Source organism: Gobio gobio, assembly GCF_949357685.1.
Source record: "Gobio gobio genome assembly, chromosome: 4".
In the NCBI taxonomy this organism is placed as follows: Eukaryota; Metazoa; Chordata; class Actinopteri; order Cypriniformes; family Gobionidae; genus Gobio; species Gobio gobio.
In genome coordinates, this window is record NC_137100.1 from 24923165 (window position 1) to 24950548 (window position 27384).

At 37.4% G+C, this 27384-nt stretch overlaps 2 protein-coding genes across 3 annotated transcripts in view; one reads left to right on the forward strand and one right to left on the reverse strand.

Annotated features, from left to right (window-relative positions):
• mtx3 (metaxin 3) lies at positions 1-12209 on the forward strand. 2 transcript variants are annotated; one of them, XM_079813895.1, is made up of 9 exons: positions 1-103; positions 690-759; positions 944-1020; positions 2382-2474; positions 2571-2753; positions 3972-4048; positions 8679-8851; positions 9252-9340; positions 11006-12073. In XM_079813895.1, exons 1-9 carry the CDS (start codon positions 11-13, stop codon positions 11096-11098), a joined length of 948 nt encoding a protein of 315 aa, XP_079670021.1. In that variant the 5' UTR covers positions 1-10; the 3' UTR covers positions 11099-12073. The 2 variants fall into 2 exon arrangements, with proteins under 2 accessions (XP_079670021.1, XP_079670022.1); XM_079813896.1 differs by lacking the exon at positions 9252-9340 and having other exon boundaries at positions 3-103; positions 11006-12209.
• Positions 12061-27384, reverse strand: part of cmya5 (cardiomyopathy associated 5) — a 23993-nt gene continuing 8669 nt past the window's right edge. Inside the window, exons 4-13 of the mRNA XM_079813894.1 lie at positions 24373-24606; positions 24146-24168; positions 23737-23858; positions 23524-23658; positions 20812-20958; positions 20398-20545; positions 18857-18990; positions 18331-18445; positions 17938-18114; positions 12061-15065 (exon numbers count right to left, since the gene is read on the reverse strand). Coding sequence (XP_079670020.1) covers positions 14813-15065; positions 17938-18114; positions 18331-18445; positions 18857-18990; positions 20398-20545; positions 20812-20958; positions 23524-23658; positions 23737-23858; positions 24146-24168; positions 24373-24606 — 1488 coding nt within the window. The 3' untranslated portion in view covers positions 12061-14812. The remainder of the gene's footprint in view (positions 15066-17937; positions 18115-18330; positions 18446-18856; positions 18991-20397; positions 20546-20811; positions 20959-23523; positions 23659-23736; positions 23859-24145; positions 24169-24372; positions 24607-27384) is intronic.

The following is a 27384-nucleotide window of genomic DNA, read 5'->3' on the forward strand; positions in this document are numbered from 1 at the left end:
TTCGTTTGTCATGCACACAAACATGGCGGAACCCATGGAGCTGCTCTGCTGGGGAGGCGACTGGGATCTGCCATCAGTGCACACAGACTCCCTCGTCGTGCTGGTAAATGCACTGGTTATTTTAAAGCTTGTTTTGAAAACATATTCACAATGAAATATTTATTTAAGAATGTCGATGCCTTTTTGGAGAAGCCTGTCCTAGATTCCGGATAGCTTTCAGCAGTGCCAGAGTCACTTTGATAAATGAAAGTGTTTTACTACTCTATTTATACGCCAGTTCAGTTGTCAACTGATGCATCCCATAACAGTAGCAGAAAGAATTGCATTAAATTGGTTTGGTTTGGCTTGGCTGGTCGATAATAGTAAGCTAATATGTGTCGCACAGCTCCGGTTTTTATTTCTTGAAGGTCAGAGGAATAATGCTGATAGGATCTGAAGGGTATGGGCTCTTTTTACACGCTTTACACTTAGAATGTAGATTATACACAGTGCTTGTGTTTTGTGCTGGCGTACAGCTTTTATTGTTTGTTTTTGCAGCTGCTTAAAACATGCGTTCTGATAACACATTGGCAAAAATGCATAATAAAAGTCCTAGTTACAATATAGCGCTTTAAAGACGATTACCAACAATTATTTAATCATAATCCAATCAGCTATTCATCCTACATTTTTTTAATGTTCTTTTATAGGCTTATGCAAAGTTTGCAGGCGCAAAGCTTGCGGTAAAGTCTGTTGACTGGACGTGGAGGACTATTACAGGTCAGAAGAAAGGATTGTTTGTAAAAGCCCTGATGTGAGAGCATGTTTAATGTAGTGAAAGTTTGGAATGTAGCCACACGCATCCATGTAGTTTTCCAAATGTAATATTGTGAATGTCAAACATTGCTGAAGTGAGGCTTTTTTTAATGGTCAAGCTGCAGCTGTCACGTTTCTCCCTCCACAGCATCTGTGCCACAACTACGTTATGAGGGATCCACAGTCACAGAACCAACACAAATCCTAAACTTCCTACGAAAACAGGTAGAAATTCATATCTGTTTACTGATTTGCTCCTTTTTTGTGTAATATAAGTGGGGAAATTTTACAGTTTGACAGTCAATGTCGCAGAAGAACCCTGATGAATACAGGATCCTGATGCAAAGTGGTTTATTTTGACAAGCTGACTGTACATTGTCCCACTTATTACCAGTGTTGGGGGTAACGCATTACAAGTAACTTGAGTTATGTAATAATATTACTTTTTCCAAGTTACTAGTAAAGTGTCGCATTACTTTTCAAATTTACAACAAAATATCTGAGTTACTTTTTCACATTAATTTGACTGACAGCTCTCCTGCCCGCATGTTGAGAGGCGTTGTGTGTAAACATGATGGTTATTGTAGTTCCTGACTAAATGTGAGCATTTTTTTTATCTCACTTGCACAATAAAGATTATGTACTCCTCAAAATTAATAAAATCAGTCAAATGCAACATCAGAGTACTATGCAAACCTCCAATAATTAAATGTTAAATAAAACAACTATTTGTATGCATAATCTACCTTTATATTTAATTTACCAATGTCTTGCTGCTGACCTTTGATGATGAAAATTACTAGATTTTTTGTTTTTATTGGTAAAACTTTTTTTCCTGCATCCTATTCTTCCATTATCCAGAATGGCAGCACAGCAGAGCTGCGTCCTCTACTGTTCATGCGTGAATTTGCATTTTTACCTCAGCCTGGGGCTTATTATTTCAATTTTGGCATGAAGAGGTCTTTACCGTTGCACAAAAATCTAACTTTTTTGTTATAACCAAAATCAAAAACAAGCCCAGCCCAGGTGAGAAAAAGTAACGCAAAAGTAACGTAACGCCTCACTTTTCTTAAAAAGTAACTAAGTAACTCAAATAGTTCCTTTTTAAGGGAGTAACACAATATTGTAATGCATTACTTTTCAAAGTAACTTTCCCCAACACTGCTTATTACACAGCTTTACCTAATACATTCATACATGAACATGAACTATTTATATAAATGTATTATATGTGATTAGCTACAATTTGTTGTCTATATTTGGGCATTATTCAAAGATATTTGACTACAGAATTTCACAGTTGACTTATCAGAATCTAGTTTCCCAACTTTTTTGTAAAGATATATTTATATACTTACATGTGTGAAATTTGAAAAGTATCAGCACCCCTACCGATAACCATTAACAAAAATATAAAAACCGCATGCATATTTGTTACATCATTCTAAATCTTTTGATAAAGGTATACATACAACAATAAAATATAAACAGTAAATGATGATGATGATGATAATAATAATAATAAAGTCCAGCAGTAAAAAATAAATAAAAGTGTCAATAGAATTTGTGTCACGTAATCCACACAGAGTTTCAATGCCGACTATGAGTTGACAGCTAAGCAAGGGGCAGATACAATGGCTTACATCGCACTACTGGAGGAAAAGCTGCTGCCAGCACTGGTATTTCATCTGCAATTCATAAGCTGATTTAAAATTTCTGATCCCCATAATGATGATTGTATGAATTAAGTATTGATTTGTGTTGTTAATTTGTAGCTGCACACATTCTGGGTGGACGCAGAGAACTATGCGAACCTGACCCGGCCCTGGTTTACATCCCATTCCCCGTTCCCCCTCAACTTCTTTGTACCGGGTCGACAGGCCAGTTTGGCTCTGTCTCGCATTTTACTGACCAAAGCAGAGTCGCCATTGCTGAACATCACAGAGGTGGAGGGAAAGGTATGAGAAAACAGATCCATAATTATGTACGATCATAATTCTTACCTCAGTTACTGAGTCTCATGCATAGCATTGAATTCATCTGTCCTTTTTAAAGGAGTAGTTCACTTTAAAATGAAAATTACCCCATGATTTACTCACCCTCAAGCCATCCTAGATGTATATGACTTTCTTCTTTCAGCTGGATAACATCACCGTTTTCTCCAGAGCGGCTGTACAGCCGAATGAAATTCTGTAGCATTATTTTCCTGTTTAACACTGTGAAGCTGCTTTGAAACAATCGGCATTGTAAAAAGCGCTATATAAATAAAGGTGACTTGACTTGACTTCAGACGAATACAATCAGAGTTATATTAATAAATATCCTGACGTGTCCAAGCTATATAATGGCAGTGTCGGGGTCCATTGAGTTTGAAGCTCAAAAAAGCACATCCATCCATAATAAATGTACTCCACATGGCTCCGGGGGGGGTTAATAAAGGCCTTCTGAAGCGAATCGATGGGATTTTTTAAAAGAAAAATATCCATATTTAAAACTTTATAAAATAAAATATCTAGGTTCCGCCAGACCTCCTTCTGTATTTAACTTATTCTGAAAGTGTAGCGCCTCTCGCAGTTCAAAATGCTTACGCTACGTTCTAGTGATATGTCGCGCCAGTTACGCTTTTTCTGTAAGTTGAATACGGAAGGTGGTGTTGCGGAAGCTAGATATATTATTTAATACATTATAAATATGGATATTTTTCTTGCAAAGCCCAATCGATTTGCTTCAGACGGCCTTTATTAACCCCCCGGAGCCGCATGGAGTACATTTATTATGGATGGATGTCCTTTTTTGAGCTTCAAACTCAAAAAACCCATCACTGCCATTATTAAGCTTGGAAGCATCAGGATATTTATTAATTTAACTCCGATTGTGTTCATCAGAAAGAAGAAAGTCTTGTACACCTAGGATGGCTTGAGGGTGAGTAAATCATGGGGTAATTTTCATTTTAAAGTGAACTACTCCTTTAATGCCATGATGAAATGGAAATGTCTGCGGTTCTGTGTTGTGAGATGGAAAACAGTTTACCTCCCAGACCTCATGAGCAAATCTCTGGAGTGTAGAAACCAGAGGATCATGAAATATGTTACACAATGAATGTGCTATTGTAGTTATTCCATCCCTCATAATAATGAATATAAAAATTGTATGGTTAGTAATAGAATTTCTTTTAGATCTACAGCGAAGCCAAAGAGTGCCTGAATTTGCTCTCCCACAGACTTGGGAACTTCCGCTTCTTCTTTGGAGAGACGTGAGTTGTTCAGTTCTTTTATCACATAATATTTATCAATAGTTTACTTAAAAATGAAAATTCTGTCAATTACTCACCTTGTTTTTTCACTGTATGACTTTCATGGAACATAAACAAAGATATTTTGAGAAATGTTTTAAGGCCCAGATATACTCACAGCTAAGTTCTTTTTCAATCTTCGGTTAGAGGTAAAAAAAATTTCAAAATTCCTGAACAGCGGTATACTGTTAGTGAATATCCCAACGCTGCTTAGAGCGGTGTTTAGATGAATATGTTAAAATGTGCAGCTGCACGCTTTTCTCTCAATAACAAAATAAACACATGACAAAAATCACAGTGGTCAGAAGAAAGCATCCGATTATAGCAATATGTTTGCACATGCTCTGCTATTTGGCGCAAGTCATGTCCGAGCGGCAACCTTCCGGTCTCTCTCTTGAAGCCAACACGGAAGTGACTTAAAAGGGATAGTTCACGCAAAAACGAAAATGTGATGTTTTTCTGCTTACCCCTAAGGCATCCAAGATGTAGGTGTCTTCGTTTCTTCAGTAGAACACAAATGAAGATTTTTAACTCCAACCGTTGCTGTGTGTCACTCATATAATGCTTGTCAATGGGGTCTAATTCTATTAGAGTAAAAAAAACATGGACAGACAACTTCAAATTAAACCCCGCGGCTCGTGACGGCACATTGATGTCTTAAGACACGAAACGATCGGTTTCTGAGAGAAACCGAACGGTATTTATGCAATTAATTTCACCTCATATCAGACGAACGCTTTAGCTCTCCAGACTGCCATCACTTCCCGTAGGTGAGGTCAAAATTCCGGCCGGGTCATAGACATGTATACATAGATTCCTCATTAGTGCCTGCGTGGATCATGGCGTGGATCGCTCGAATGACCACCGATCCACGCCATGATCCACGAGAAACATAAAGAAATATGTTTACAGCCTTGTACATAAAGTGGTTTTGGTGTATATAGCTAATTTTGCCCTTCATGACAACTGTGAGGAGGGCGAATTTATTTGTATAACTCATCCGTTTAAATTATATTAAGCCTTAAAGTTCTGCAAAATTAAGGGCGTGGCCATTTGAGTGACATGTGGATTGCCCTATTGTCAAACATCAGCTCCACCCAGGTCCCGCCTCTTTGCCCATTTTCTGTTATCCGGGAGTGACGCGCCGCAAAAATGGCGACGGCCGGCTGGGTCCACTTTTGGGTTTCAAAAATACTCTTCAGAAACCTACGAGTGACGTCACAGGCACTATGTCCATATTTTTTTTACAGTCTATGGTCATGTCTCATTTATTTATATAGCATTTTATACAATAGATTGCTTTAAAGCAAGCAGCTTTACAGTATTAAACATGAAAACAGTGTTTGCTTTCAATTAGAATTACTACTTCAATTTCTACTATAAAGCAGCTCTTCAGTGTGTTCATATTTTAACTCACGTCCAACATTTTTGTCACCAAACCTAAAGATACCGAACTTAAAGGCAAAGGGATACATTCACAATCTTATTGACATATTGCCTATTTTGAGACGTGATAAATGCACATATGATGGCATTTTGACGCAGTTCTACAACAAACTTTTTAGGGTCTCATCGTCCTGTTTTTGGTTCGTTTACATGTCTTTGATTTGTGTTGCGTTCATATTTAATTTGAACCACACCAGAGTTTGTTTAGAAGCGGAGACCCATCTTTTCAACGGTCTCGTTCTGGTTGTGTTGTGTGCACCAGGGTTCGGATGACAGCGTTCAGTCTTATTCAAATGAACCGTACTAACAGAGCAATCGCACCAGGGTTTGTTTTAATCGAACCAAACATAACAAGTGTGAACACACCCTAAAGGTGTTCATCAGCCGGAGTGAACTTTTCCAGAAAGTTTGCTTTGGCAAGCTGTTTTGAACTCCTGAAACAAACTCCAAACCAGTGCCAGTCCTAGAGTTCTGGGGGCCTTAAGCAAAACTTTGTCCGGGGCCCCTGCCAGTGCGTTCATAAAATCCCCAAAATGACCCCTTAATCTGTTCTTTCAGAGCAGTTTCACTGTCAACAAACAACAGTGAGTTGAAACATTCAGTAATACAATAAAAACAATAGGACACATACAACAGAAAAAAGATATGCATGAAATGATGAACATTTTAGCGTACTACTAATAATAGCCTAAGATACAGAAATTGAATAATAAAATGTAAATAAATAAAACATTGCATAGTCTTCACTGTATGAATTAAATAAACATTGATTCTTATTAAAGGTCCCATGGCATGGCATTTTTCTATTATTTTATAATGTTTCCTGAGGTGTACTTATATTGTTAGTATGACTTTTACATCATAAAATGTCATAATTTAGAAATAAAAGGCATTTTTTCTATACTGCTGTTTGCCCTGTGGCTGAATGCCCTGCTTCAAGAGGCGTGTCTGCTGTGAGACTTCAGTAAAAACGCCCACTGTTGTGATTGGCTGACATCTTTGCATTTTAAATGAACGGAGGGGGCGTGGTTTAACTTGGTCTATGAGGCACGAGCAGGCACGAGCTGCTGCCAGAGAGACGGATGGACCTGAGTTCACTTCACATCAGTTCTCAGCATGTCTGAACTGTTGTAGTTACAGCATATACTTCAGGTTATTAGTCTATTTCTAGTCGGAGGGGCTGTCACTCATGTCAGAAAGTTAGTAACTTTAGTAAATTATGGATCAGCGCTGACTGGAGACGTGAACCGTTTAGAGCGATTCAGTCCGATTTGGTGAACTGACTCGGTTCACTAAAAAGAACTGGTTCTAAAGAAAGATCGTTCGCGAACCGGACATCACTAATATACCAGAGACTGAGCTCAGCGATCGCTAACAAAGTTATTTACAGTAACTACTGAGTTATGAGAGCGCTGTCTGTCAGCGCGAGTTTATTGTGTTTGTATCTGAGAGTTCTGAATAAACACGAGTCCCAGTCACACCGAGTCCGTCTTCATCATTATTACCAACTTTGTAACACATGCAAAGTACCATTACAGCTGTCGAGATGAACGAGTTAAAAGTAAGTGTTGATAATAGCATTATTCTTTAAATAAAATAAAAGCGTCAGTGACGCGCGTTGAGTACACAGTGCAAACAAAGACACAACAGCAGTAATCGAATGTAATCCAGTTTATTGTGGGGCTAGGCTGGCTAGCCCGAATATGCTCACGCTTACCCCCTTCTGCTTAATCTCACGCCACGTTTGGTGCCTCCGCTGTGGGCCAGATGCAGTACTGGGGGTCGGGGATGTTGAAGGCCACCGGCCAGTGCAGCCCGAGCTTCGGCGTGTGTGAGGCCGATGTTGAGCAGAAACTCATGACTGTATGCACATTTTAGAACCGATAGACGCGACGAGGACGTACAAAAACACTGACTCACAAGATAGAAAACACTAAAACACCGTTCTGTCTGGAGAGAGAGAAGCCGCATTGTGTGCACGAATAATAAATAATTAGCTACACATCAGAAATTACTGATCACAGATCAGAAGGAACTGAAAAAAGACTTCTGTTTTCATTTGTACATCCAAACACTGAGAAACTGCCAGCATTCACTCGTTCACAACCCATGATATCTCGAGCGCTTGCATGGGCGTGCCAGATTCTCTGGGCGGAGGAAAGGGAGGAAACCATTCCTGCTTGGACGTCAAACCAGGAGACTTCAGGATTGGCTCGTCTGGCCTGTCATTTTCTCAAAGGCAGAGAAAGACAGCCAGAACTCGGGTTTACACCGATCAACATCTCTATCCACTTGGGGACAATATTCAGGCTAGGGGAACTCATATTAATGTTGAAAAACCTCATAAAATGACAATTTCATGCCATGGGACCTTTAAAGTTACTAATGTTATTCAGTGAAGAGCAGTAAGTGATTCTCTGGTTTTCTTTTGTTGTTTGATTAACATTAAATGACAGAGAGAGCAGCGTGTTTATTAGGCTGCTGTCACTTTAAGACCTATTACACTGACAAGCATTCGATTACTTTCCCAGCTGTTTATGTTCACTGAAGACATAACTGAATGACGGACATTTTGACATATTTTTGTGTGCATTTGTCCGTTTAAGTGCAAATTAGCCTGTACTTGTACGCTTTTCTCTCCATCTCGGATCGCGTGGACAGAAAGCAGCCTGTTGAACAGCTCTTTCGCAGCTCAATACGCTTTTACACGTGACGTTACATGATTCGACTGATTTGGATGTTGCGTATGGTGACACTGCACCGCTTTAAAGGAAATTAACGGAAAGCGCCATCATGTTTTCATAATCATTGGAAGCCAAAATCAAAAATGAGAGCAAGGGGTATGGGGAGGATTGGCACAGCCTCTAATTTAACTTTATTTTGACCTGATTTTGTTCGAAATTACATCGCACCACATTCTTCTGCTCCGTTCAAAGTATATTGGTGCCTTTAGTGTTGTTGGAAGTCAATGGGTTACAAAACAATCATTTTAAATTGTAATAATATTTCACAATGTTTTTTTACTGTACTTTTTATTTGAAAACATAAAAATTCTTCTGAACTTTGAAACAGTAGTGTATAACTGAGTCAAATGTAATCATCTTTGTGTGTTAGCCTGAAGTTCACCATGTTTTCTATCTGCTAGGCCTACAAGCCTGGACGCCTTTGTATTTGGCCATATCGCCCCTCTCATCAAAGCCCCTCTGCCCAGTGGGCAGCTTCAGAAGCACCTGAACCAACTTGATAACCTCTGCCAGTTCTGCAACACCATCCTTAAAAACTACTTTACCGATGCCACCGCTGAGAAGAGAATGGACTGTAAGTAGTCACAGCCCCTATAGTACAATAATAATAAAACCACAAAAAAAAACATAGTATTGGTCCTGCTCCGTCTCTTTCTTCTTTTTATTAGTTCATCTCAACTTCCGTTTGTTTGCTGTTGAATCGCATAGAATTAAATCATTTAACCAGACATTCATGATTCATCACCTTTCCATCGCTTTCAACCCGAGACATTTGGCTCATAGCAGATGCTAAAAGACAGTTTAATAACAGCATGGTCTTGGGCCTCGTGATTATTTTAAATGATTTGCTATGTCTCTTTGGCTGCACTCTGATTCTACTAACCTTTCTCCCATGTGCGTAAAAACATCTGCTTTTCTCCACAATCAGTGTCCTATCTGTCTTTTTCTTTTCTTTATCTCTGCCCTCTCGCTAGGCTCGCCGACGGCTACCCATGATCCTGTCGATGCAAACCTCCAGAAACTGACACAACTTGTTAATAAAGAGTCCAACCTTATTGAAAAGGTCTTGGCAAGATCTGCTCATTCACTTCTGAATCGAATGTCATTAGGAAATACAATACATGGTCAAAAGTATGTGGACGCCCAAACAGTTTTTCCAGTATATATTGAAACATGCATGTTGGTATTTTCTCCTGTTTGGAATTTCATATACAAGAGAATAAGTGATGTCAGACACTGATATTGAGTGATGTGATCTGGCTCACAGTCGATATCCCAGTTCATCCTAAAGGTGTTCAACGGGGTTCAGATCTGGGCTAGTCCAGGCCAGTCAATAAAGTGTCCAACTAAGCCGTTTATTTACTTGCTTTTTACATGGGCATTTCATGCTAAAACAGAAAAGTCATGCAGGATTCTGCTGAAAATGTAGGAAGATAGAAGATATATCTATAAGAAGATAGTGTAAAACATATTCACAATTTTGACATAAAAAGACTGTAAAAAGTCTATATGGGATAAATGTACCTTTTTCTGTATCAGGGGTATTCAAATAAACACCAAGAGGTCCGGTTGCTATATTTCCTTCCCATCGGAGGTTATATATTATTATATATTTCCATCGGGGCAGCTGTAGTACTTTGCAAAAGACACACAAAAAAAATCCTAAACACTCAAAATAGTCATCAAGGATAAGAATCTTGGGCCCCGTGAGCCAAAGCAGTGGTGTCTAAGAATTTTTACCAATATTTAACAAAAAAAGTATATTTTTCCCAACTGGATATGAATATATGAGTTTTATCAGGCTATTTTTTATTTACATTTACATTTAGATACCTATGTGTATGGCGCATAGAAGGCCTTGGGACTGAGAAAACATGCTGGGGTGCAGGGTTTACCTCTTTAGAAAAGTGTGGGCCGTTTATATATTTTTCTCAAAGTAATAAACTATTAAAACAAACAACATACATAAACAAACCTCTCATCATGGGCACAAAACAAAGTAACTAGTAATTTCAAAGTTTTTTGTCTTCCTTCGTCATGTCTAAATAATTTTCAAAATTATAACATTGTTTATTATGCTCTTTATATGCTTACTACGGTAATGCTAAATGTCTAAAGGTGCCATGCATAAACTTGTCACAAATGAGTCGTCTGTATGACGTTTCGCCCAAAAATGAAAATTCTGTCATCGTTTGCTCACCCTCAAGTTGTTCTGAACCTGTATCAACCAAATAGTTGATGGGCCCCATTGACTTCCATTGTATGGAGAAAAAAATGAAAGTGAACGGGGCGCATCAACTATTTGACATTCTTTAAAATATCTTCTTTTGTGTTCAGCACTCATACAGATTTGGAACAACTTGAGGGTGAGCAAACGATGACAGAATTTTCATTTTGGGGTCGACTATCCCTGTTTTAGCTAATGAAATATACGTGCGTGTATTTTTTTTTACTGCAAATGTATGTTCAGTCTGTAAAACGTAATGTTTTTACTGTAAAGTTTTGCCAACCACAGCTACCATTTGTTTACCATAAACATTACAGTACCGTAAGTATGTTTGTGTGTGTATGCGTGATTTTATAAACCTACTAGTAAAATAGACAAACAAGGGGGTGTCCAGTCCACATACTTTTGCCCATGTAGTGAATCTCATAACCTATAAACATCATCTTGCGTTTTTTAACACTTGTCCTGTGAGTCTTATCTTCATGTATCTTTATGCTACAGATGGATGACAATCTTCGCAGCAGTCCGCAGCACAGACCGCACAGACATGAGGCCAAACCCTCGACCCTGGCCAGCGAGAGGAGCGCAACCTGATAAACCCCCTTCTATCTAAGCACTGACTTTAACATTTTTGTTTTTTTTTTACCCCAATGGAAATTGAAATCATTTCAAAATCCTATTTAAAATCTAAAACACTGATGGGGTCATAATAAATGAATGCTAGTTTTTCTGAAATGTTGGTTTGAGTGTTCGGATTTTGTAACTCAACACCTTAAAGGGCTTGTTAAATGGTCTGTCGTCATCTGTTGTATATATGAATCGTTAGCACGTTGCAACTAAATACAGTATAAAAATAATAAATGATTAAATTATTGTTCAAAAATTTAGTTCAATTGCATTGCTTTTGAACAGTTTTGCTGGCTGTCTGGCTTTCTCTTAAAATAATAATTGTATTGGGAACTTTGAATGCACAAGCTGGCTTTCTAAATGCAAATGCTTTTATGTATATGTTTTGTTTTTATTTATTTTTTCAAATCCGCCCACACAAAATTACAGGTATATTATAAGCTTTACGGTTTATATAGACTAGGTCTTTCAGCTTTTATTTAATCATGGTGGCGTTTATAATCGAATTAGGAGTTTAAATCTTTAAGATTCATCAGAGTTACTTTAGTGCATATGGCAAGTTAAAAAAAGCATGCATGTATCTGCATTGTGTCTCATTACAGCATAACTTTCTCTTATGTGAACTGATCTTTCCATTTCTCTCCCTTGATTATGTAATTTTCACATTCTTTACTTTTGGTGTAAAGGGATCTTGAAATCTGATTTTGTGTACTGTGTATACATTTATTGTTCTTCATATTCCTCTGGAGGTTTCATACATGCAAGGAATGCCTTAAAGTCCAGTGCTGTGCCATGCCATCTCACCTGACTGTTTTTTTTTTTTCATGTAATCATTATTCATTGTGTCTCAAGAAATTGTATATTTCTAAATATATTAGTGTACAGCAATGTTCCAATATGTATATATATGCAATAAAGTGAAATTCTTTGAAATAGACACGTTAATGCATGTTTACTTGATATATTTAGTTGCTTACATGTAAAACCCACAAAACATTTATTTGTATACTGGAAAGTACACCCTGACGTAACTGAAGAACTTATTTATGCTCTTTGAATGAACAATACTAACATATTGCACAACTTTCCGTTCATTCATCATTTAAATATGGCAGTAATAGAGAGACAGCTGTAGGGCTGCTGTTTGGATGTCACATGGAAGCTATTACAACTCACCACTCCCCAAATATTCACGTTCCCTCAACAAAATGGAAGAGTTTTACCCTTTGTTTTGCTGGCCCTTTCCCCCCGTTTTTACCAAATTAAAGACATTTAAATTGAATCCATAACATACAGCTGGAGATCGGAGTTAATAATACAACACACACACACACAAAATATTATATATTTTAGGGTCAGTAAGATTTTTTTGACTCTTTACAATCAAACAAACGCTGTTCTTTTGAATTTTATTTTCATCAAAAAACAAAATCTGGAAGAAAAAAACACTTTCCCCAAAAAATTTGAATCCCAACTGTTTTCAACACTGATAATAATAATGATGAAGAAATGTTATAATATAAATAAAATAATAATAGAAATGTTTCTTGAGCAGCAAATCAGCATCTTAGAATGATTTCTGAAGGATCATGTGACACTGAAGACTGGAGTAATGATTGCTTTGCCATTTTAATATACTAAAATATTAAACAGTTTTTTTTTTATTGTAGTAACAGTTCACAATATTATAGATTTTGCTGTATATTTGATCAAATAAATGCAACAAGAGACCTTTCAAAAACATTAGAAAAAATCTTACAGACCCCAAACTTTTGAAACATCTTAATTCATCTATGAGCTTAATTCTTTTGTTTATAACAACATTAATGGTTAAACTTTTAATTCAATCTAGTCATTCTCAGAAATACAAATAAATATACAAGTAGACTAATTTATACCACTACTAAATTATTCTACAACAGAGCACGGAAATTGAAAATTTTACAAGAATAATTTTACAAAATGGATACCAAACAACTTAAGAGCAATCCCTACAGTATGCGGCCAATATAGAGATAACAAATATGGTTTCAATATATTTTCTCTTATGCAAGTGTTGATTTTGACTGTCATATAGTGGAGCTTTCAGAACAGAATAAAAATACACCCAATACTCCAATGATCCGTTGTAAGTGAAAACTAAAATCAGTTAATTTACTTTACTGCACATTTACCTTTGGTTAGTTTGTGATTGAATGAGATCCAGCAACAATTTTAAATGGAAACTGAAGTGAAATAACCTTATATATACACTATATTGCCAAAGGTATTGAAACCCCCCTCCAAGTCATTGAATTCAGGTGTTCCAATCACTTGGCCATGGCCAAAGGTGTATAAAATGAAGCCCCTTAGGCATGCAGACTGCTTCAAAAAACATTTGTGAAAGAATGGGTCACTCTCAGGAGCTCAGTGAATTCAAGCGTGGTACCGTGATAGGTTGCCACCTGTGCAATAAGTCCATTCATGAAATTTCCTCACTACTAAATATTCCACTGTCAACTGTTAGAGGTATTATAACAAAGTGAAAGCAATTGGGAACAACAGCAACAGGCCACATAAAATCACAGAGCGGGGTCAGCACATGCTGAGGGACACAGACGTCGCCAAATTTCTGCAAGGTCAATAGCTACAGACCTCCAAACTTTGTGTGGCCTTCACTTTAGCTCAAGAACAGTGCATAGAGAGCTTCATGGAACAGGTTTCCATAGCCAAGCAGCTGCATCCAAGCCTTACATCATAATCGGATGCAGTGTAAAGCACGCCGCCACTGGACTCTAGAGCAGTGGAGACGTGTTCTCTGGAGTGACGAATCACGCTTCTCTGTCTGGCAATCCGATGGACGAGTTTGGCTTAGAAGGTTGCCAGGAGAACAGTACTTGCCTGACTGAATTGTGCCAAGTGTAAAGTTTGGTGGATGGGGGATTATGGTGTGGGGTTGTTTTTCAGGGGTTTGGAGCAAAGATTTAGCCAGGCCTCCTCGTCCAACACCAGAGCCTGAGCTCAGAAATTCACTTCTAGAAGAATGGTCAAAAATTCCCATAAACACACTCCTAAACCTTGTGGAAAGCCTTTCCAGAAGAGTTGAAGCTGTTATAGCAGCAAAGGGTGGGCTGACTCCATATTAAACCCTACGGATTAAGAATGGGATGTCATTAAAGTTCATGTGCATGTAAAGGCAGGCGTCCCAAAACTTAGTGTATATATTCTCACTCATATGTGATGCCATGCCCATGATCTCAAAGCATGTCTCTACTGAGGGAGACTTCAGCTATGAAAGTCTGTTATTAGCTTTGCCAAAATCTGTTTTATTCAAACAATCTGAAAGCCTGTAGCTTCCAAAATAAATACACTGACACTGAATATAAATGTCTGCACATCATGTGATCCAGGGGTGCATCATATACTGTATGATAAGCAACAAAACTGGTCGCATGCACTTTCTGTTTCATATATACAAAACAACGCAACAGCTCCACAAAACTAGTTTCTGGAGGGATTTAAAAGCACAGCTTCAAAAACAATCCTTCCTTTCACAAAACTTAATATATCTCTTCAGTCATGCCATTTCATAAAACTGAGCAACTTCTCATGTGACAGCACAATATGGTTTAATTTCCTTTCACTTGATTCATATACTGCTGCACAAGCAAGCCCTGGGCACTGTGATTTGAGTCGTGTCAGCTAGCAGTGCTTAACAAACTCTGGCACCTCCATGGTCATTTTCAGCTCTAGATTCCCCGGCTGCTCTAGGACAAACACAGGGTGGCAGGGCTGATTGAACGTGTGCTGAAAAGTGCCCAAGAGCTGCCCGTTTTGAGCATTGAAGAAGAAGAGCCGACCCTGGCTGTAGTCCAACAAAGTGCCGATCCGCGCAGGTATGTCCATAACAAAGATGTCAGACTCCACGCGGTCATGAAGTAGTTCAAATCTGCAGCTGGAGAGAAGAGGGGTTAATACAGCATATTAAATAGATCAAATAATCAACTTTATTCATCAAAGAATCCTAAAATAAAATGCATTGTGGTTTCCACAAAAATATTGAGCAGCAATATTAAGCTTTCAACATTGATAATAACAATAATAAAATCTTGACCATCAAATCAGCATATTAGAATGCTTTCTGTAGGATCGAGTGACATTGAAGACTGGAGTAATGATGCTAAAATGATGCAAAAAAAAAATGCAGCTTTGTCATCACAGGAATACATTTCCTGATTCTTGAGATAAGGGACAAAACATGTCCCAAACAAAAAAGCCCTTTTTATGTTATAAAGTAAGAATGTCAACACACTAAAAATACTTACATCTAAAGGAAATTGTATACTCAGGACATTCATTGCTTATACTTTTAAATAATTTCAATTTTAAATAAAAAAATAAAAGGCAGAGATCTTTAAGATATCAAACAATACAAAAAGTAAATGTTGAATTATATTATATTTTCCATTTAAAAATAGCTATAAAAGTTGTGTCAACTCCGTCAGGATTTTTTATAATTCTGAATAACTCTGAGGAGCACTAACTATTTCCTGCTCATTGTGGATCTCACAGCAGGACACGTAGTCCTGGAAGTTATAGATTTTTTAATTTTTTTAACAAACAATAATAAAGTCATTGCAGTGTAATAGTTTCTGAAAATATTACTTTTTGTGGGATGAATCTTGCCATTTTGATGTTTATTAAGGCAGCTGCAACTGCGGAAAAAACAAAACAAAATTGCTCCACTGTACAACGTGGTTAAAGCTACACTGTGTAACTTTTTTAGTTTATTCTTAGCTAAAACCACTTAGTTCTTTCAAAAATATATGTGCTCATTAATGTATATTTACTTCTTTCAAATAATAAAGTATTCTCGTAAGTTTATAATATGCCATTGAAAATACATACGGGTAAGGGGTTCGAATGCGGGTCGCCATGTTGCCCCTCCATCTTGAAAGTACATTAGCCAAAGAGGGACATACCCGTAAATTCAAGCTTCGCCTTTCACGTTTTAACACTCGATGGCACCGTGTTGAATGTGGACGAGGTCGAACTGGATGCCATGTTAATCTTGGACTAAATCGGCCACCATAGGAGTTAAAACGAAATCGGAATTGAGAGGAACAGAAACTAAAATTCACTGGATGGTCATATACATTTTCACCACTAGATGGGGGAAAATATCAAACAGTGTAGCTTTAAGGTGGAAAAAAAATTTGTCAACTCCGTCATGTTTTATGTCTGATGGTTGACAAGTGCTCTCAAAAACAAAAACTGTATAATGTGATTTAATATGTTTTTTTTTTTGCATATGGGGAATTCTTTTAATGCTGTTTTTATGATTCTATTTACATACTGTATATTTGGCCCCAGCTGGACCTTTGAAAACACCGTCCGTATTTGTCAACTCTATCAATAACTCTGTCAGTATTTTACACCGTCAGGTGAAGGTTTTTGTTAATTTTGAAAGAAATGTCTTATTCTTTTTTTCAATTTATTGTGTAAAAATGTCAAAACATCAATGGAGCTACATGATATTGTGTCTTAATTACCTAAGAACATTGGTGATATATGTTTAATATTAAAAGGAGGGAGGACAATTAAGACATTTGGAAACCATGTTGTTCATAAAAGTGTGAAACAAAAAACAGAGAATGTATTTTATGACTTAGCGCCTTTACTGAACACCAGCATTTCATAACTGAATACTTTACACTGTTTTTGAATAGATGCTTTTAAGTGTGTCTGACAGAGTTGACACAAATTAAGTTATGGAGTGAATAAATATTTTATTTTAGAAAAAATATTTAGAAATAAGCCTGTTCCCTTACATGGTTCATTATCTGAGACCTTTGTCAACTAAAATACCAATTTTTAATAATGTAGTGCTAGTTTTTATTTTATTAACATCTAAAACATGTTTTGTCCCTTTAAAAAATGTTTCAATAGACACAACATTACAGTTTTTACTGTATTTTAGATCAAATAAATGTAGCCTAGAGAGACCCCTTAAAAAAATCTTACTGAATCCAACCTTTTGATCGGTAGTGTATATGCAATGTAATGTGACATCGATTTCATCGATTCCCTTTTCTGATTTTTTTGTCATCCATTTATTCCAGAACCAAAAGGGTCTGTTAATAGGGATACTACTGATATTTAGCTGGTCATGTGATAAAGAACAAAGTAGCTTTTTTTTTCTAGGCCACGGATATGGCTGCAGTCTTTATCGCAGATGCACGTCACTTTTGTAAGTGTAAACCTTTGGAGAAAATGACTGGTTTTCCCTTTAGCCAAGACTGTGTTGTCAATCAAAATAAATTCTAATTTAAAAAGAGCATCTATAATATCACCTTTGTGCTCACATTTTGTACTCATAAAATTGCTCTCTGTTGGCTGGGATTAGACAGGACCCTAGTTGCCTCTAACATCATAGACAATATACCTTCATTGTAGTAGACCTGACTAGACTTTTTTTTAAAATACGTATTTTATGGAAGACACGAGAGAACAGATTTAACGAGAGAACACTTTTTTTGTTTTTTTAATACCAAAGGGGCATTTTGATTCTTTTTGAAAGCTCCAGTTAATTTACCTCCCTGAGTGCCAAAAAACCTTAATTACACAGTTTGGAATGCAGCTCCAAATGTCGTACCAGGTTGCTTATTTAAACTGAAAAGAGCAGATTAAAAAATAAATGCTCTTTTCTGCTAGAAAGACTTTTAAATGTTACTAAAATATTCAATGACCTTTGCATCTAATGGATATCCTCTTTGGAATAATAAAAACACAAGAACAAATGCAACTACATCACATGAATGGTATACCTTATAGATGTAGGTACACAGTGCAGACACCAGGAGGCGCTGCTCTCCCCCAGTGTGCTGGTTCGTGATACAGTTTGATATGCGACACCGATGCGGTAGGCTTTGCACTTTGACACCTCTGTCTCCCAGTAGTAATATCCAAGAGAAGGCAAAAGCTCACCCAATACAGCTGGACATCTGAGAACAAGTACAAACGTCAAATAAAAAAATTGCCTAAAAAGACATAAAATAAGAAAACATTTGCAGCAACTTAAGACATTTGTGGAACAGGGTGGGGGATCACAAATATGAAAACAAAACAAACAGCATATGTTGTGCAATTTGACAATAATTTGTATTTTTTTCTGCATACCAACTATGTATCTTCAGTGATAGATTTGAAATGGTACTTACTCTATGATTGAGGACATTTTACTGTAGGTGTCATGTGGGTATTCCACTGAGTTCTTGTCCTCTGAAACCTCTAGCACTGAGTTGGCTGTTTCGCTAAGGAAGTGGAACCTTGTACCTTAAAATAACAACAATCACTAGTCACCAAAAAACACCACAAACAGAATGCAAGGATTTTGTTATAATTATGATGCTCAAACGTTGCTTTGAACTAGGCATGTTCTAAATCACTAACTAAAGATGTTTGTCAGATTAGTGAAATGTCATGTGCAAGAAAGGTCCATTGTCAATAGTGTAGTGATGGATGAAGCACGGCTCGCACAGAAGTCACTTTCAAACCAAGCAGCTTTCTGTTGATTAACACGACGAATCCATGTGACCGACTTTAACCTGCTGTCTAATTTGCGTCAGGGAATCTTTTGCCCTCGCACAAAAGATTCCTATTGCTATGACTGGATTTCTCCCATGAAAACTCGCCAAACAACAGGAATATGTGTCAGAATGATGATGTAATAGTGGTGAATCTGACCTCTGGTGGAGACAAGGGCCGCCTCGCTCTGCTCACTGGCCCCTCCGGCATTCACTGATTTGATGTAGAAGAGGTAATTTTCATTGGGCTGAAGAAGGACCCTCTGCTCATAGCCTTTTATCCCTGATATGGATCTGTGTATGAAGAGACTTTTTTCAATGAGGGCAGTTTTACCTTCAGTAATGCTCTAATGTGCACCCTTGAGGAATCATGGGAAACGTCATGTTCATTAGTGTTCAATGGATTCAGTGTACAAGCTCTCAGTGAAATATTCTACATGAAATGTGAATATGAAATGCTACTGATGGCCATCAATGAGCATATTTAATTTTTTTTTTAGTATTTTTTGAGTATATTTAAATTAAAACATTTTAAATATACATTTCACCAATTGAAACCAATTTTTCTTTCCTAATGTGACAATATCTGAAAAATGGCTGCTCGAACAAGACTTTTTTTTTCTGTTTATTGCTATTTGAGCATAAAAAGGTCTGCAAAGTTGCAAAGCACAAAGTGCACTCCAAAGGGATTTATTCACTATATCAGTAAGCAGTAAGCACTGTTTCAGAACTCCCTGAAAGGTCTCGATTGTAGTCTTCTAGAAATGTACACATCACAATATCCCTCATTTAAATATTCCCGCCCAAAGCATATGCAAAACAAGAGGGCGAGGCCTGGTTGAATTGCATTTGTAGTGTGTTGAAACTTGTGGTAAGGGGTGTGACATTTCCAAAACCCGCTCAAATTGATTGACCAGTCACAACACACTGGTCCAGCCAACCAATCAGTGCACATTACACTTTTCAGAAGGAGGGGCTTCATAGAGACTGGATCTGAGCAGAGCGTTACTGACAGACTGGGAAAAGAGGTGCTTCAACAATGTAAAATATGTGAAAAATAATGTGTTTTTTAAACATTCAAGCAGGAAAACCTATTCTAGTAGACCCCAAAAACAAAACCAATATTAATTATATAATATACAATGTAATAAGATAATTAATATAATATAACATAAAATAATATTTTAAAACTTTAACGGTGCAGTGTGTGAATTTTAGCGGCATCTAGCGGCGAGGTTGTGAATTGCAATCAAACACAGCTCACCCCTCCCTTTCACAGCACATAGAGAAGCTACGGTGGCCGACACAGGACAAAAATGTTGTTGTCGGAGAGAGCAGAGAGTGACTAGCGCTCTGTAGAGAAATTTGTCCGTTTAGGGCTACTGTAGCAACATGACGGCACAAAAAGACAATTTCACTGTAGGGGACCCGCGGTGTATGTAGATAGAAATGGCTCATTCTAAGGTAATAAAAACATAACGGTACATTAAGTAAGGTTTTTATACACCACTGAAAACATAGTTATGTACATTATATTGCATTTCTGTCAATAGATCCTCATAAATACTACACACTGCACCTTTAAATTAAAAGTTATAACACTATTAACCAAAATATGAAAAATGACGATATCATATTTGGCATCTTTTCTCTTGACCCCTAGAGCTGTTTCTGAATGTAACGAGGGCTGGTTAACTGTACCTGAGTCCCTCTCTCTCACATGCATACTGACGGCAATACTCCAGTGTGAAGCAGTCTACAGCGCTGGGCTGAACGGCGCTCCAACGCAGCGTGGCCGTGTCCCACAGCACTGTGCACTGTTCAGTCTGGATCACCGGGACAGAGGGGGCTAGAGAGAACACGGTGAGCTGAGTTACTTTTCAGACATTGACTAACACATAATGCCAAGTTTGTTTTGCTAAATGTGAACACTGCATATTTAATATGGATTGATAACACATACACTTTGGAATTTGCATTCCATGTCAATGATCTCTTAAAGAGGCACCACATGGTCACCTCATTATATATTGATATATTATGACACACAGCATGATCTCTTGCTCTCACAAACATCATGCGAGTAAGAGGGGGTTTACACAGTGAGCAACTAACCGGTTCTGAAGGGCAGTCTCTCACTCGGCATGCTGCAGCCTGTGTAGTTCACCGCCATCACCCACACTTTATAACACTTATCTGGTTCCAGCTCTTCTAGATTACAGTAGCTCTCCTTCACAGTCACCCTGTACTCCTCTGAGATAGCTGCAGATTCAATTACATTTAACACACTTTTACTGAAGTATGCGGCTCATCTGAGCATCCCACTGACATACTTTTACATACTAATTACTAATCAGATTGACATTATTTGTGTGAATGTTAAAGGGATAGTTTATGCTTAAAAATATATTTGGAAAAATGTGTCAACTGATTTAATCCATACAATGAAAGTCAGTGTGGTCCAAAACATTATTGGACCCATTGACTTTTTTTAAAATATCTTCTTTTATGTTCCACAGATTATCCGTTTAAGCATTTAACCCACAATTGCAAGGATATTTTATACTGATAATATACAACGATCAGGCATAACATTATGACAGGTGAAGTGAATAACACTGATTCACAGCACAGTACCTGTTAGTTGGGTGGGATATATTAGGCATCAAGTGAACATTTTGTCCTCAAAGTTGATGTGTTAGAAGCAGGAAAAATGGCCAAGCGTAAGGATTTGAGCGAGTTTGAAAAGGGTCAAAGCATCTCCAAAACTGTAGCTCTTGTGGGGTGTTCCCGGTCTGCAGTGGTCAGTATCTATCAAAAGTGCTCCAAGGAAGGAACAGTGGTGAACCGGCGACAGCGTCATGGGCGGCCAAGGCTGATTGATGCACGTGGAGAGCGAAGGCTGGCCCGTGTGGTCCGATCAAACAGATGAGCTACTGTAGCCCAAATTACTCAAGAAGTTAATGCTGGTTCTGATAGAAAGGTGTCAGAATACACAATGCTTAGCAGTTTGTTGCGTATGGGGCTGCATAGCCGCAGACCAGACAGGGTGCCCATGCGGACCCCTGTCCACCGCCGAAAGCGCCAACAGTGGGCATCATCAGCACCTGACAAGGGAGCAATGGAAGAAGGTGGCCTGGTCTGATGAATCACGCTTTCTTTTACATCTTGTGGATGTTTATCTTGGGAACACATGATACCAGGATGCACTATGAAAAGAAGGCAAGCCGACGGAGGCAGTGTGATGCTTTGGGCAATGTTCTGCAAGGAAACCATGTGGATGTTACTTTGACATGTACCACCTACCTAAACATTGTTGCAGACCATGTACACCCTTTCATGGAAACTGTATTCCCTGGTGGCTGTGGCCTCTTTCAGCAGGATAATGCGCCCTGCCACAGAGCAAAAATGCTTCAGGAATGGTTTGAGGAGCACAACGAGTTTGAGGTGTTGACTTGGCCTCCAAATTCCCCAGATCTCAATCCAATCGAGCATCTGTGGGATGTGCTAAACAAACTAGTCTGATCCATGGAGGCCCCTCCTCGCAACTTACAGGACTTAAAGGATCTGCTGCTAACATCTTGGTGCCAGACTACAGCACACCCTCAGGGGTCTAATGGAGTCCATGCCTCGACAGATCAGGGATGTTTTGGCAGCAAAAGGGGGACAAACACAATATTAGGTCATAAAGTTATGCCTGATCTGTGTGTTTTTAAATAAAAAAAACTAAGTAAAAACAGTGTAAAGAATATATGATATTCTAATTCTAATATATCCCATTCTAAACTATATACAGTGCTGGGTAGATTACTTACAAACTGTAATTCATTACTGAATACAAATGACATGATTAAAATTTTAGTTAGTAACGTAACCCTTTACATTAAACATTTGTAATATAATCTGATTACTTTTTGATTTCTTTTGACCCAACTCATTTATCTTGTAGCATATTTATATAATGATGCAAAGAGCAAGAACATTTATTCCACTCTTTGTTATCAACAATGTGAAGTGCATTAAACATGTCAGGTTTTCTCAAACTGGGGTTTGTGTAGGATCTGCAGGAAGTTCATAAATTGATGAAAAGCCAATAAATAAATAATAAATGTTAAATTAAAAGAAAATTGTAAAATAAAACACTTACTAAAAATATTTTACTTGTTTATGCTTTGTGGCCTATCAATTTCCCATGAAATTATAGCTGCCTAACTAGTGGCCATTTTTGTGTGTGCAATTCCACAAAACTAGAAGACTTTTTGAACATATAATAAGCAATAGGCTTTTTTAGTAAGGAACATTTAAAAGATAAAATTAGGAGAATTAGGAAGAATCATTCAATGGCGAATAATTTACTGGGAATTGTATTAATTGTGAATATTAAATAATCATTTAATCAATAAAAACATATAGTAGTCTGATAAAGAGTATTTTAAAATGTAATATAATGACAAGCATTTAATTTTAGGAATCTGATTACATAATCCAGATCACATACAAACTACCCAGCACTGAATATATATAACATTCAAATCCAAACTTTGGGGTCAGTTTTATATACTTGCATTCAGCATGGATGCATTCAATTAATTATAAGTGACAGTAAAAACATTAATGTTACTAAATATTTTTATTTCAGATAATGCTGTTTTTTTTTATTCATCATAGAACCCAGAAAATGGCTGCTGATAATATTACTGTTTTACTGTATTTTAGAGTGAATAAATGCAGGAAAAAAAATTTTTACCAACCCCAAACTTTTAAATGGTGTATAGTTTATGTTTTGTTTTCAGTATGGATGTTAAAACCCTGCTAGTCTAGTCTAACCTCCTTGTGGCTCTTCCATGCAGTAGACTTGGAAGCAGTCTATAATGTCATCCTCATTGACTCTCCAATACACAGTGACGGAAGTGCTGGTTGCAGAATTGGCCTCTTGAGGCTGAAGATGTGGTTTTTGTGGCACTACAAAATGAGTGACATTACAAGTCAGCAAAACGTGAGGGGTGTTTATTCTAAATGGAAATCTTAGCTAAGGCGCACCTGGAATGGCTTGTCTGTTTTTCTTCTCATTGCCTGGTTTGCCCTTGGCATAATCCTCAAAAACCAGCAACCCTCGTGGACCAAGTTCAAGTGACATGGTGGATTCCAAAGCTGTATTCAACCTATTAAAACAATTTATGGAGGGGTCATTGGAAGGAGACTGGAAGAAAATCCAGCTTATCACAACATTGTCATAGTGTGTAAAAACTCCATGCACCGTTAAATGATTTGCTTTCTATTTATTTAAAGGCTACAAACACTTAATTTAAACATTGTTTGAACACACCAAAATCAAGGCAATTCAATCAAGCTTCATCAAGCTTCTGTTTGGATTAATTTAATATGCAGATCATTTTTGAGCAATGTTAGCAAGCCACTGGCACAACGTAAATTCAGGCCATTCAGTTACCTCGTATTGATATCTTTTGATGACTGAGAAGGGGTGAAAAAATTGTTTGATTAGATTAAAGTATCCGTTCTAGATAAAGTTCATCTCTCTTAACAAATCTTAGCTAAGCACTTTAAAAATGCTTCCAAAGCAACTATAGCCTTGGACAAAATCAATACATTAATACTAATCTTAATGTGTGACCTACTTTAAGCGAGTAACTAACACACAAATGAGGAAAGCCTCACAGAAAGAAACTTGAGTGGGTCCTTCTCTTCCTCTTCCTTAGCTGTCATCTCCAGAGTCTCCTTGGCCTTGTCCATATTTTCCTGAAACGACACAATCTGGTCGTACAGCTGCTCCAGTTTGGCCTTTTTCTCCTCCTCCATGGCCTGAGACATCTCATTATACTGATCCATCACCAGCTTCACCGCCTCCTCATTGTGCTCCTTTATGATCTTCTCACAATCATTAAAGTTCTCCTGTGGGAACAGCACAATAAAGCTACACATAAGTTCTCAGTAACCTTTCTCACCTTAATAGCATCCCCAAGCTGACAGTGCATTAACGTAAGCACTACAAAACCCTCACTCTATTTTTTTGGGAGTGCAAAATTCACCTCCATGATGGTAAGATGTTGCGGGTGCTTGCCAGGACATTGCTACTCATTTTCTAGGGCAGTCAAAACTATTTTGACCTGATGTGTACAATTTTTATTATCAGAAACTAGGAGGGTCGATATACAGGGAGTGCAGAATTATTAGGCACATTGATTTTCTGATCATATTTTTTTTCCAGGCACATTTGACCAATTCCAAACCACAGTAATCCTAATAACTACTATTGATTTAGTATTTAATAATGTATAAGTGATATATAATTGTTCATGAAGGCTGGAAATGAAAAACACCTTATATTCAGGTGTGCAGAATTATTAGGCATGTTTTCTTTTACAGATAAATTGAGCCAAAAAAGAGATTTAACTCAGACTGAAAAGTCAAAAAGTATTAAATGCCCATGAGAAGGATGCAATACTAATGCAATACTAGACATTGCAGTTAAGGCGTGACCATTGGACAGTGAAATGCTCGTTGGGTCAGCAGGGTCAGACAAAAACATGTGGCGGAGAAAAGACACCTGTTAACTGCAAAAGAATGAAGAATTAAGGTGAAGAATTAAGGGTGAAACCATCAGGAACCCTTTAGTCTCCAGCGCCACCATTTTCCAAAGCTGCAACCTACCTGGAGTCTCCAGAAGTGCAAGGTGTCAGGATCTCAGAGACTTCAGTTAGGTAAAGAATCCTAAAAAATGACCCCCACTAAATAAGAATCATAAGCTGAAGTGTTGTAAAATACATGAAGAAGGTTTTTTTATAGGCTTTATAGGTTTTATAGGTTGAGAATGACTCTTGAAGGACCAGCACCACATCCTCTAGTACCACCGTTTGAAGAATTCATCTTCCAGAATCTGGCAGTACTTTTTGGGAGTTCATTTTAGTCCATCCTGAAGTCCGTTTTGCAGAGATGGACTAAAAATGAACTCCCAAAACGTACTGCCAGATTCTGGAAGATGAATTCTTCAAACAGTGGTACTAGAGGATGTGGTGCTGGTCCTTCAAGAGTCACTCTCAACCTATCTGTCCATAAAGCCTATAAAAAAAACGTCTTCATGTATTTTACAACACTTCAGCTTGTGATTCTTATTTAGTGGGGGTCATTTTTTAGGATTCTTTACCTAACTGAAGTCTCTGAGATCCTGACACCTTGCACTTCTGGAGACTCCAGGTAGGTTGCAGCTCTGGAAAATGGTGGCGCTGAAGGGTTCTACTAAAGGGTTCCTGATGGTTTCACCCTTAATTCTTCACCTTAATTCTTAATTCTTTTGCAGTTAACAGGTGTCTTTTCTTCACCACCTGTTTTTGTCTGACCCTGCTGACCCAACGAGCATTTCACTGTCCAATGGTCATGCCTTAACTGCAATGTCTAGTATTGCATTAGTATTGCATCCTTCTCATGGGCATTTAATACTTTTTGACTTTTCAGTCTGAGTTAAATCTCTTTTTTGGCTCAATTTATCTGTAAAAGAAAACATGCCTAATAATTCTGCACACCTGAATATAAGGTGTTTTTCATTTCCAGCCTTCATGAACAATTATATATCACTTATACATTATTAAATACTAAATCAATAGTAGTTATTAGGATTACTGTGGTTTGGAATTGGTCAAATGTGCCTGGAAAAAAAATATGATCAGAAAATCAACGTGCCTAATAATTCTGCACTCCCTGTAGGTAAATGTAACTGATTCCAGAGCTTTGTATTTATATTGTTATATTATTTTAATATATTAATAATAATATGAGTAATGATATGTTTACACGTTATACTGTTTTGGGTGTTTGCTTGCTGGTCCAACTTAAAAGAGTCCACCCTCAAGTCTCTATGATATGACTTCTGTTGCTTCTTAAAAGAGTCAATTATAAAACTTTAAAGAAAAAAAAAAAGGTAATAAAAAGGTGTTTTGATCTAATGCATATTTATGCAAAATGCATGTAATCTATTTTTAGTCAAGAACAATGTGTTTAAACAAGTTTAATTTGTTAAATAACATTTCAAAGTGTTTAAATTCATTTTTTGATTGTTTTTCTTTTGTCAGGTGGTATAACCAAATATTTGTGAATTATATATATACATTTCCTGATTTTATTTCTAAGTGAAATCTTAGCAAAGTAACCCTTAGAGTGTCTACAGTGCCTAACACATTATTGTTTTGTGGTTGTGTATTTTATTCATATTAATTATTTAATTCTAGTGGCCAAGTAGTTAGTTAGTTTATTTGTATAGCACATTTAAAAACAACCTGAGTTGGCCAAAGGGCTTTTCATTAAAAAAATATTCCAACAACATACATAACAAAATACAAAAACATTAAACACCAAACCAAAAAACAAGAAAACAGTAACACAAGGTACAATCAACTGCTAGCTCAACCATAAGCCTGGGCAAGTAAATGCACCCTCAAACGTGGTTTAAAAATACCCAAAGTAGTAAAACATCTAATATCCAGAGGCAGATTATTCCAGAGGCGGGGTGCAGAAACAGAGAAGGCACAATCCCCTTTGGACTTTAGACGAGATTTAGGGATGTTTAAATGTAATGTTTGAGATGACCTCAGTGGCCTTGCCGTCTGATAAACCTGGAGAAGATTTGAAATATATTTGGGAGCTAGACCATGCAAGGCCTTAAAAACAAACATTAAA

Bases quoted from the DNA above. Each gene is read 5' to 3' on its own strand.
- mtx3 (XM_079813895.1), top strand. From the start codon at position 11: ATGCACACAAACATGGCGGAACCCATGGAGCTGCTCTGCTGGGGAGGC. The intron at 1,021-2,381 runs GTAGAAATTCAT...TAATCCACACAG, and splicing joins TAAACTTCCTACGAAAACAG to AGTTTCAATGCCGACTATGA. The intron at 2,475-2,570 runs GTATTTCATCTG...GTTAATTTGTAG, and splicing joins AAAAGCTGCTGCCAGCACTG to CTGCACACATTCTGGGTGGA.